This window comes from Enoplosus armatus, chromosome 22 (genome assembly GCF_043641665.1).
Source record: "Enoplosus armatus isolate fEnoArm2 chromosome 22, fEnoArm2.hap1, whole genome shotgun sequence".
Taxonomy (NCBI): domain Eukaryota; kingdom Metazoa; phylum Chordata; class Actinopteri; order Centrarchiformes; family Enoplosidae; genus Enoplosus; species Enoplosus armatus.
The window spans coordinates 8,849,119-8,861,132 of NC_092201.1; the positions used below are offsets into that span (position 1 = coordinate 8,849,119).

Here is a 12,014-nt window from a genome sequence, read left to right on the forward strand (position 1 = left end):
TGTGTGTGTGTGTGTGGTGTCACTTCACACACAGGACACGTCCTGATGGAAAGCAGAAAGAGGGAAATCTGCTCTAACCAACTTTAGATCTCATTACTCCGCACATGCAGCCGCACAGACGCAGCTCTGCCACATGTGAAACAAAACACTGCAAAAATAACCAAACGAATAACCAAAACCTTCCATTTAAAAACCATGAAATCCACCAAACACACAACCCGAACCCCCTCGCGCTTTGAAACCCTGAGACTTGAATGTGAAACTCAAACTGCCCCTACCAGTTGAGCTGAACACCTTTCTTTGCTGCATTTGAGGATAAAAAAAACAGACGTTGATGATTAGAAAAAGCAGCAGGGTAGAACAGCTTCCTATAATAAACGCCCTGGTGATAATTAATTACACAGGCACTGCAGCCAAATCAAGACGGCAAGCATCCATTTTGAATCTCCTCGTAAATAATAAAACAACACAACAGATTTTTCAGCCCTTTTGAGAGGCAAGACTGGACTGATCAGGGACAATACTCAGAAATGCGTGGGTGGCTATTAGGAGCAGTGCAGGAAAATAAAAGCCCTTATTGTATTAGATATGGACAATATCATTGTAGGACAAGACCATAGCAGCACTGACTGTCTCATGGGAACAAACAATGTCAGATTACCTTGTGGATATTTTTCACATTCTTGCTGGAAAGAAAACAAACATCACGGTGACAATAATGAAGTTCCACCTACACAAAAGTAGTCCACACGGGCTCTGTTCGTTCATTATATAAATATCTTTAATTGTTTTAACCGTAAGAATATAAAACAATTTAATTTTGGGATTCTGCATTTTTTTCTTCTTTACAAACACATAATATACAGTACATCTTTTTTATTTTCAAACACACACAGCTTTTTCAGCAGGACGCACATCCGTATATTAATTTTCTAGCAGGTCATTGCATTACATTAAAACGCGCACACACAGGCCTCCGTGTGCGCGCGCGCGCGTGTGCATGGGTGTTAACGTGTGTTAATGCGTGTGTGTGTGTGTGTGTGTGTGTGTGTGAAAGACACGGAGAGAGAGATGGGGAGAGGGAGAGGGAAAGAGACGCATTCCGCTTGTAACCCGAGATGGAGAGAGAGAAAGAAAAAATAATCGATCGCTCCTTATTCTAAGCATGTCTCAAAATGGATTCGGGGTGTTTTTATTCAGGTAGAAGAGAGAAAAGGAGGAGGGGGAAAAAAAAAGATATTCCTACCCTCCTCTCTATCTCTCTATCTCTTGCCGGTGAGAGCAACATGAATATGAATGCGACCTGTGTTGGCATTAACGTGGGAAAATAAAGCCATGAGACAAACCCTGATTCGTTTCGATCAATAAAGGGTATAAGATATAGAAATCACTTCAATTTGAAGTACGACGCTCTGAACAACATCCACTGACATTTATTTCCACCAGCATCCCTTACAAAAAATACCGATTCCTCCTATAACACTCACTCGGACGTACATTGTGTTTAATAATGTCCTGATCATGCCTTCCTTACGTGTTATCCCGCACTGTGGCGCTATAATAATCCCACATATATAGTGTTCTTATAGGAAGACTGGGGGCATTTCTTCTAAGGGTGCGCTGATAATCTTGTCTCCTTTATATTCGTCAAAGCTTGAGCACAACACGTCTCTAAAGGGCGTTAAAGTTGGACTTTATCCTTAAAACAAATGAAGAAAACAAACCATAAAAAAGCTCTTGAGCCGGTTTATGTTTTTGTTTGTTTTTTTGCATAACGCGTCGTCCTCTTGAAATCTGAATAGATTTTACAGCTTTCTCTTTCTCTCTCTCTCTCTCTGGGAAATTGTTGCTGTTTATGGGGGTAAATTAACAAAGGTAGTTAGATTGTGTCCTGGTCTCCTTTCTCCAGCTCTGCTCATGGAGGGAGGGGATGGGGGAGGGGGCAGACACAGTCCCTTTAGGCACATTTTCTCCCAGTCTCTCATTCTCGCTTTCCGTCTGTTTTTTTAACAGTAGGCCTATATACCCTTTGAAAACAACCACATACGAGGTAGCCAAATGTTTTTAGGCGTGATGGCTGTAGCGGAGATTAGTCGTGAATGTCTCAAATCCACACTCACTGAAGAAAAAAAAAAAAAAAAAGTATCATACTCAAGTTTTAAAACCTCACTCTGCTTTAAATGAAAAGGATGCAAGTTTCACTTTAAGAATTTATCCGGAAGCAAGTGATGAAGATTATTCAAATGACACTTGATTTAAAAGGAAATGTTTGAAACAAGCTCATTTGCATTGAAGTTATTCCAGTCCAATGTCAGAATTTATGAGATATTAAAACTCAATATGAGATCAAAACAATTGTTAACAGGGATTTTCATGAGCTCATAACAAAAGTAAGTTTTAATTGCTTCCTACCAGGCAGAATATTAAGTCATATCAAACACTAATTGAAATCCTGCAAGGCCAACAGAAAGAGAAATGAAAACATTTGAACATAAAATTCTGGTCACATGGGAGAAGCACACCTTACACAACCACACAGGAGGAGAAAAGGGAGATTTTCTCTCTTTTTAAATAAGAAAAGAAATTTCCCCGCCCATCTATTCCCCCTCCTCCTGCTCTTCATGCCCCCCTCTGTCCCCATCCAAAAACAAAAAGAACTAAAAAAAAAAAAACAACCACACATTTCCAATCACCTCACTTTCTCACTCTCTGTCATCTGCCAGAGTCCCAGGTTCAACACTTTAAGGCAGGGGAGCTGTGTGATCCTCTCCAGTCCCCTCTTGGTGATCTTGGTACATCCATACAGGTCGATGCCCGCCAGCTGGGTCAGGTGGTCAGCTATGAGCTCCAGCCCTTTGTCCGTTATGCGCACACACTGTCCAATGTTCAGGGTCCTCAGCTCATGCATCTGCCTCACCATCCGGTTTATCCCATCATCAGAGATGTGACACGAGCACAGGGACAGGGACTTGAGCTGGTACAGCCCCTGGGCAATGTATGCCAGGGTCTGGTCTCCTATCTTGTCGCAGAAGGAAACGTCAAGCCCGGAGAGCCTTAGGGTGCCCATGGCGAGGTGCATGGTCCCCGTGTCGCTGATGTTGTCACAGGAGCGTAGGTTGAGGCTCCACAGGGAGGCCATGTGGGAGAGGTGGATCATCCCTGCGTCTGAGATCCCCCCACAGAAGCTCAGGTTCAGTACCCGGAGCTTGGTCAGCCCCTTGGAAATGTGTTTGAGTGACAGGTCTGTCAGTTTCTGACAGTCCTGGAGAGTCAGGTACTCCAGGTTCAAGCAGCCCTCTGCTGCGCTGCGAGTCATGCCCGCCAAATGTCCAATCCCCACATCTGAGACATGCCTGCAGGACCTCAGATTGAGGCTCTTGAGCCGGTGGAGGCCCCAGGCTATCAAAAGAAGCCCAGTGTTGGTGATGTTGCTGCAGCCACCAAGCTCCAGCACCTCCAGGTTCTTCAGATACTGAGCTATCCTGCCTAGACTGGAGTCTGTGATCTGCTTGCACAGACTCAGGTTCAACACCCTCAGTGATGGGATCTCCTGCACAAATGCATGACCCAGCCCGTTATCCGTGAGGTTGTAGCAGCCGGACAGATTGAGGGACTCGATGTTAGGCATTCCCTGGATCACATAGCTCAAGCTGCGGCGCAGGGACAGGATCTGGACCCTCCGGATGCCCCTGGCCTGGAGGCTGGGGAACAGGGAGGGATTGGCCCGGCGGAGGTGCAGCTTGGCCTCCACCCCCCTCCACACTGACTTGTGGTAGGATGCGTCCCTCCAAGCGATACACACTTGGGCTACCCTGCCTTTGTCCCTCACGTCCAGATAGCTGAAAATCATGGCCAAAATTTCCGGGAAGAGGCACGAAATGTGCGTCTCCATTGTTTTTCAAACCCCAGGCATATAAGAATTAATACTCCACACCTCCAAGGCTGAAAAAAGAACCCACTCAAACACCCCTCTTCTCTTGCAATTATGCAAAAGTATCAACAGTCCCAGTTATCCACAGAAGTAAAACAGAAATAGGAGTTGTTTGTTTCTCTCTCTTTTTCTCACATTGAACTGTGCAAAATCGATCCAACTCTCTCCAGCCCCACGTGATCCGGTCTGGTTGCGCAGTAGGATTCAAATGCATTTAAAAAAAAATGAAAAACAAAAAACAAAAAAAAGCGTTTATTCCTGCCTCAACCCCTCTCTCCGCCAAAAAGAGGAGGAGAGGGGGGCGAAAGGAAGAAGGAGGAGGAGAGGAGGAAAAAGCGTCAATCGTCCCCCCTCTCTCTCCCTCTCTCAGACGACGCTTCCTTGTATTATACCTACAAAAAGCCGTCCTCTCTCGGCCGAGCGGGGATCCAGACGGTCGTACATTTCAGAATAAGAAAGTAAAAAATAAAACCAACACTCTTAACGCCTCCTATTAAAAAACATTTCCATGATAGAAAAGCAGAAAAGATAGAGCCAGGTTGGCTTTGTAGGCAGAGTGAGAGAGAGAGAGGGGCGTCCTGAGCTCAAAGCCTTTGTCTGTTCTTTTCAAACCGACTTGGCAGGGACCCCAGCACTCTAGCTGTACGGGAGGGGTGGCAGTAAGTAATAATATTAAACTTATGTGTTAAGAGACCGATTTAATAACAAACTACGCCACTATTAGCGTTTTATGTTCATTCTTACACACGGAAATATGTATGCAAATATTTAATAAGCGACGTGGCGCGAAATGTATTCGAGCTTTTATCGAATCACCCCTATCCCCTCCGTGTCAGGCAGTTGGTTTGTCCCGCCTCAGCTGGAACGGTGCGAACAGTTTCCCTTGGAAACCAACTTCTTACAATTCAGTTCACTTTGGGCTTTAACCCTTTGAGCGGACCACACAGGAAACACAGGAAAGCCAACTGGAGAAGCCCTCTTAGGGCCACTTACTTGGCATGAACATTTAGTCTTTTTTATTGAGATTTTGTTGTTGTTATTGTGGAAATACTATCAAGAGCGTTTCCAAAACGGCCACAGAAAAGAATACAGCCTTCTTTGTCTCTTGTAAACACCCTCTCTCTATCCACTCTCCTCTTTCACTAAACTTCATTGCAAAACCAAAAAAAATAAATTTACATTTCCAGAGACCATCAATCAACATTTCACCAGTCAAATATTGACTGTCTGGTTGAAAACCTGCAATAAAACAAAACACAGCTCATATAATGCTCTCGATAATGCTGGAAACGATGTTCAACAAATAAGAAAAAGTCTCTTTTAATTAGTTTCAACATGCTTTATTGGCTTGGTATTTGGCATAGTGTTGCCAAAGCCTCAAGATAGAGATCGCACTTTGTGTTAATGTGTGTGTAATATGAATGTGTCTCTCCACACACACACACACACTCTGTAGTAATAAAACTAGAGATGTAAAAAACATGTACCAGTGTTACATCTGTGTTGTTACACTGCATCTGCCAATGAACACATTGTGTACACAAGGGATGGGGTGTCCTTAAATGACTGTGGTGATAAAATAATCTGTAAAGTCTGTAAAAGACTCTTTCTCTCATGTGCCTCTCATAAAGCACCAAAATAATCCATTTGAAGCTGTTGTCACACATCTGGCATTGCTTATGTTTTGTTACTTTGAAGACTCAGCTGATGGCACTGAGAGTATTTCAGAGTATATCAATAATAGCTAGCTATATATAGCGGATATTTTCTAAATTACTTATTTAATGTATCAAAGCATGAAAACGATCAAATGCAGCAAGAAAAGGTTGAAAAACAGTATATGTTTTTTTACTCTGGACCAAGCTGTAACTTTCCTCCCCTGCAGTTGGCCTCTCTCAACCTTAGCCTTGGTCTTAGTGTGTGTGTGTGTGCATGTGTGTGTCTCAGTGTTTATCTATATATGTGTGTGTGTGCACAGACAGGAGAACATATGTCTGTGCATATATGGTCTTTGCGTGTAAACTGTATATATTTTATATATTTTATATGCTTGCATCTCTCCCTCTCACTGTTTGTAGGCGTGTGTGTGTGTGTGTGTGTGTGTGTGTGTGTGTGTGTGTGTGTGAGATAATATGACAGGGGAGCCGTTTGCTGAAGCCAGTGGAGTGTGGCAGAGTGGTTGAGAAAGAGTAAAGGAGAAAGAGAGAGAGAGAGAGAGCTGATGAGAAACATAGAGGCAGAGAGAGAGCGAGCGAGCAATAGGAGGAGAGAGGCAACAGTGATCAGGTGAGGATAACAGAGAGGGAGAGGAGCTGCAGAAACAGGCTTTTTTACATGGAAAGAGGCAGCCAAGCACAACTGACAGCAACTCTCCTCTCTTCCACTTCTCCCTCTCATCCTCTCTCCTCCTTCTTCTTAAGACATTTTTTTTTACTCTCTTCATACCGGCCATTAAACGATCCCTTCCTAAACGTGTTTTCAATGGAAGTGATGGGGGACAAAATTCTCGGCATGTCCCAAAGTTTTTCTGAAGTTATCAGGAGTCGTCAGCAGTCTGAGTGAGACAAATCAAGTGAGGATCCTCCAAAGTTACAATCTTTTTTACAATCTTCATCCCATCCTCTACCTGATATCACCAGACATCATCCCCACTTCCATCTCTCTGTCTCTTTTTATCTGACTGGTGGATGGGTCACACTAGTCTTCTCCCTCCCTCTCAAATACACATTATTGGCATGAATGAAGAGGTCCAAATATTGCCAAAGTCAAATACAATGAACATGTACATTCTCACAAAAACATATATCAATAATGATAATCAGAAGAAAACAAATATTCTGGACTAATAGTATAAACCCTTAGAAATATGCATGCACTTACAGATCACAAGTAGGCCCTCTTATGTAATCAGAAATGGTCCTGCAGGTGGCCTATGTGTCATATAAATATACATCATATCTCTCTCCAGCTGGAGGGGACTTGGTCATGATCACAACTCTCTAAACCTTTCCATGACCACAGGAGTAATGCATGGATTCCTGATTTAGATGCAAAATCAATGTGTTTTTGCTTTACAGAACAATTTGTAAGTAGAACAATGTGCCATTATCATGGTTTGGGCCTTTATGTCTTTATTTTTGCTCGAACCAGCAACTTCGAGCACCACTGCTCTGTTTTACATTGAGGACAAAACAAATGTATGACAGTTAATTTAACATCTGTGATATGTCATACAATTTCAAATAAGCCCTTTTCATTGAAGGCATTTAGTGGAGGTCTCAAAAGCTCTTAGAAAGCTCTTACAAGCTATTTTTAATTTAATTAGTACGTATCAAGACCTATTTATAGACTCTTGATATAGAATAATTTCTAATTCAAGTCATCATAAAAGCACATTTCCCCACACGGGTCAGATTAGGGAAAGCTATTGTTGTAAAAAGCACACAAATCTTGGATTCACTAATGCAAAGCAACCAAAATTGACCAAAATTGTCTTGTGACTATTTTTAATGTCCCACTGTGCTTTTAACTTATATTCTGTAACTTCATCAAGGGCAAAAACAAAGCAGTTAACTGCACTGTCCCCTGTGGCTGCCAGCACCTACGTCCTTGGTACTCGGGCGCAGAGTGTGTCGTGCATTTTCAAAACGGAGATCCTGACATGAATACTAAGCTTTATAACGATACTGCAAACACCTTGAGTTATAAACAGAGTGGGAGATTAACAGCAGCTCCCAGCTAAACGTGGCTAAATGGTGACTGTGGCTGGTCAATTTGCTGTACAAACCTCCTGAGATTTAACAGGGGTGCAGGAAAAAAAACTTGCTTTCCCATAAACCATGATGTGATTTGCCTCACCCAAATTTTCTGTTAAAATAAACTGTACACTGATTCTTGGTGCTTTTAACAGTCGCCTTCACACATATGTTTGTTGGGTTCAAAACGGAAAATAAAACCAATGTGGCTTTAAAACTGCCAGCCAGACTGTGAGTTTATTAGCAAACTTTTTTAAAGCCAAAAGGGCATCTTTATTGTCTTTGTCAGCTGACTCTACCATTTGCTATTTGCTAAGAAAAAAATCAGACAAGAAAAGTAAGAGAAAGAATGACAAGGTGAAAGAGAAAGAAATGATAGAGATGGGAGAACAGAAATGAATAGAAAAGAGATGGGAGGATGTAATAACAGAGAGAGGCGGGTCTATTTGCCACAGGCTTTCTCTTCAGCAGCAGTAGCTGAGTCTCTCTCTGCATGACCTGCCTGTGTGTGTGTGTGTGTACTTGCTCAGCATGCATTTTTTTCTGTTTTTCTGTCTCCCTCTGTCTGCCTCATATCACAGCTGTGTGTGTCTACCTCTCTGTGTGGATGTGTGTGTGTGTGTGTGTGTGTGTGTATGTGTGTGTGTGTGTGCGCTCACTGCTGTGGTGTGTCATACCTCTCTTAGAAAAACCCGCTGGGCCCGAGCTAGCACTCACACTGAGCGAGAGAGGAGAAAGAGAGGGGTGCATGAACAGATGAAGGAAGGAAGGGAGAGGAAAAGTGAGAGGGGTTAAATAAGGAATGGGTCAGAGAAAAGGGAGGAAGAGTATTTTTAGAGAGCGTCTCCGTAGAGATGGAGAGAGAGAAACAGGGGAGCTGATTTCTGAATATTAAAATGGAGGTTGGAAAAATGGGCTAGAAGGCTAAAAAGAAGAGAAGAAATGGAGAGAGCATGATGTCAGGAGTGAGATTTGGCCCGCAGGTGTGTGTGTGTGTGTGTGTGTGTGTGTTTTCTCCCCATCTCTCCTAAGATCCTGCTCGTCATGTGACCCGCCATGTGCTGATGTGTGTGTGTGTGTTTGTGTGTGTGTGTCTCTTTTTGTGCAAGTGTGTGTTGGTGCGACTTTATGTGTCTTTATTTGATGATTCAGGGGAGGGCTCTAACTGGATAATTGCTCGCCTCGACAACGTGCTTCATCTGCACCCGCAGCGATTGCTTGTTGCCAGGGTTACGTGGGCGTGTGTCAACACGTCCCCCCTGAAAGAAGACACCTTTCTGAATGGATATTACCATGACTCTGTAGATTGTCTCTCTCTCATGCACACACACACACAGACACACACACACACACACAAACATAAAGTCTCCATGCACACACCTACATATGAAAGGGAAAGCAGACAATAACAATGCCCAGAGATACACTAAGCCTTTGTTTGTTTGTGTGTGTGTGTGTGTGTGTGTGTGTGTGCGTTTGTGTGTGCTCATGCTCATTCCCTCTCACTGTTCACTGTAAGTGATGAATCTTTTATGTTCCTTCAGGAGTTTCCTTGCTTCACCGGGGCTTCACCTGTACAGCCCTGAAACATGGCCTGTGTGTGTGTGTGTGTGTGTGTGTGTGTGTACCTGCCTTCAAAGGTCCTCTGTCTCTGCTCTCTCTCTCTCTCTCTCTGCGTGCTTTCTCATTGTTTTTCAACGCTTTCGTGCCTCCCATCCTCTGTCTTAGGGTCGGGTTAGGCTCGTTCAGAACTAGTTTGTGTTGCACAACCACGACGTAAATCAGAAAGTGTTTACACAGTTCTGACGAAGGATACTGGCCCCTTTAGGGTCTGGTCACGCCAGAATTTAATTCCGGACTGAAACCACATCACTTCCCTGGAATCGGCATGATCAGTGGATTCACTCACCGAGGCAATATAAATAAGCTTTTGCTTTTTGTGTTCAGCTTTGGTGAACTATGATGCGTGAATTTATGCCTTTGACAAATTGCAAACAGTTTTGACAGTGCTGACCTTTGAAGGGAACAGAGAGCTGGAGAGTCCAAACTAGAAGAAATGTTCATATTACCTATAATACATTTTATACAACCCTGCTCTGCTGAAGGGGGTATCCAGAGCCGCCTGTTTCGCCAGTTTTGTGTCGGATCAGAAAACGCTTCACTGGGCATGGACGAACGATGTATTTTGCTCTTTTCAGAGTTTACAGACGTTGTTGCCCATGTTTCTCCATCCTCCTCCTCATCCGAGGTTTTCTGTTCAAATCTGTGCATCATAAATTAGCAAACAAGGTGTTTGTGATGCACATCCATTTTTGTGTCGGTACACAGCTTTAACCTCTCAGTGTCACACTCTCTTCCCATTATCCCCCTTACTTCATCCCCTTATGACTTGTGAAATGTACACCAACCACAAGACATTGAGGTGTTGATCAGGAGACACTGAGGATGAATGGTGAGGTGGTGAGACACACAAGAGAAAAATATAGTTGGCTGAAAAGAAGAATATAGATGATGGAGGTGAAAAAGAGAAGGAGGAGAGCAGATGTGCACAGAGGGAGACAACAGGAGGTCACTGCCAGGAGATGCAAGCCTCCTTTTCTCTGTGCATCGCTCTCTCTTTTATCCCTCTCCATCTATTTCTACCTCTTTTTCTTCTTTCTCTTTCTTCCTTTTCTTCGTTCACTTTCTCTTCCTCTCTCTGACAGCTCGTCTGTGCTCCCGTCTCGCCAAAACACCCCACAGGCTGTGTGTGTGTGTGAGTGTGTGTGTTATGCACTGCTCCAGTTTTTTTGCACCGCACAGGCTGCCTAGGTGTATGTGTGTGTGTCCTCAACAATGCTTTTCTTTTCTGCCAGCTCTGCAGTCTGACATAGGAGATTTTTCAGCCTTGTGCTCTCTCTCCCTCAGTAGTCAGCATTTTGGCATTTTCTCAATGCGCTCTGTCATCTGTTGGCATGAATAGGCTGCATATTGTTTGCGTGTGATGGTGTGTGTTTATGTGGTTGCTTTTTACTCTCTCTTTGTCTGTTTTGTGTGGGGAACTATTTCAATCTTAGAAATGGGACTAGGCAGGTTTGGATGTGGACATACACGTGCCGTTACTAGAGTAGCAGGCTAGATGCCTTAAATCAAGTTTAAGGCAAGTGTGAGACCAAGCACAGTCTGGAGGAGATGAGGATTGAGTCTTCTCCCAAGACAAAGCATAATCCAAGGATTTAACCAGCATCTATTTGAAGTCTTCACTCTGTTATTTGGGTGTCACCTCTGTCATATACCCTCATGTTCACTCAGGACATTCGAAATACTATAAATTTAAACATAAAAACTTCCCTTCAAATCCACGTGAAAACATCTTAATTGGTGTGTAAGTCAAGACAAAGTCAAGCGTTGCAGCCAAAACATGACACTTCACTTTAAATTCTAGTGGAGACCCCAGAGTTTCCAAAGATACCAAATGTGTCGGTGTGAGATTTGGAATGTGGAAAAATATTCAACAAGACATCTTGAATATCTCTGTTTGATGGAATGGTGATTCATCCAACCTTCAAGATACGTAAGAGGAAATGCATTTAAGGGGTTAATTTCCTCCTTAACTGGAACGCAACTCCCCAATTCTTTCTCGCCCATTTACTATAGTTATGATTTGTCTTGGGAGACATATTAGCATTTTAAATAGCCTTTCCTCATCTCAAAGCTTCTTTCAGAAGTCTCTCATATTAGCTGTTGAAACTAATCCAGACTTTTGCCAATATCAAACAGAGATGGTTTATTAGAAAGTTCTGTGTCTTCCCTGGGGAACCGTCTTTATCTTCTACTGTTTCGTATACTTACACATTTCTGTTCCCTTCAGGGCTAAAAGACCTAATTGGACTCGGGTGAAAACCTAAAAGGTGAAACTGTGCGAGACCAGTGGCCATGACCAAGACAAGTCTGAGTCATACCTTTTAGACTGAGTTTCTCAGAAATATCGACAGTATTGAAAGAATTGTATAAACACAGCGAGTGAGCCAACCATCAAGAGAAAGATGACTCATCAGTGACTGAATGTGAAAAATAAAATGTTTTACTTAGCAACTGCACTTCCACATCAGACACATTTTAAATAATCTAAGACATTTAAGTCCAAATTTCGGTCCTGTGCATTTCAGTTTTCAGGTATTTCCCACTGCCACTCAGGGCCATTAAAGTGCAAGGAGCAGTTTTGAATCAAATCCCTTAAAAACTTTGAACACACAAACATTGTTCAGCAAACAAATCATCTAAAAAAGGAGAGATTTAGGATGATGGGAAGACTGGGAAATATGTATTCTGTAGTGAAAAGTTAACAC

General features: G+C 42.9%; 1 protein-coding gene across 1 annotated transcript; it reads right to left on the reverse strand.

Annotated features, from left to right (window-relative positions):
• Positions 1-802: 802 nt before the first annotated feature.
• fbxl14b (F-box and leucine-rich repeat protein 14b) lies at positions 803-4,159 on the reverse strand. Its single transcript, XM_070928962.1, has 2 exons — positions 2,694-4,159; positions 803-2,119 (listed from the first exon to the last, which is right to left on the reverse strand). The coding sequence occupies exons 1-2, from the start codon at positions 3,890-3,892 to the stop codon at positions 2,065-2,067; spliced, it is 1,254 nt and encodes a 417-aa protein (XP_070785063.1). The 5' UTR covers positions 3,893-4,159; the 3' UTR covers positions 803-2,064.
• Between the last annotated feature and the right edge of the window lie 7,855 nt (positions 4,160-12,014).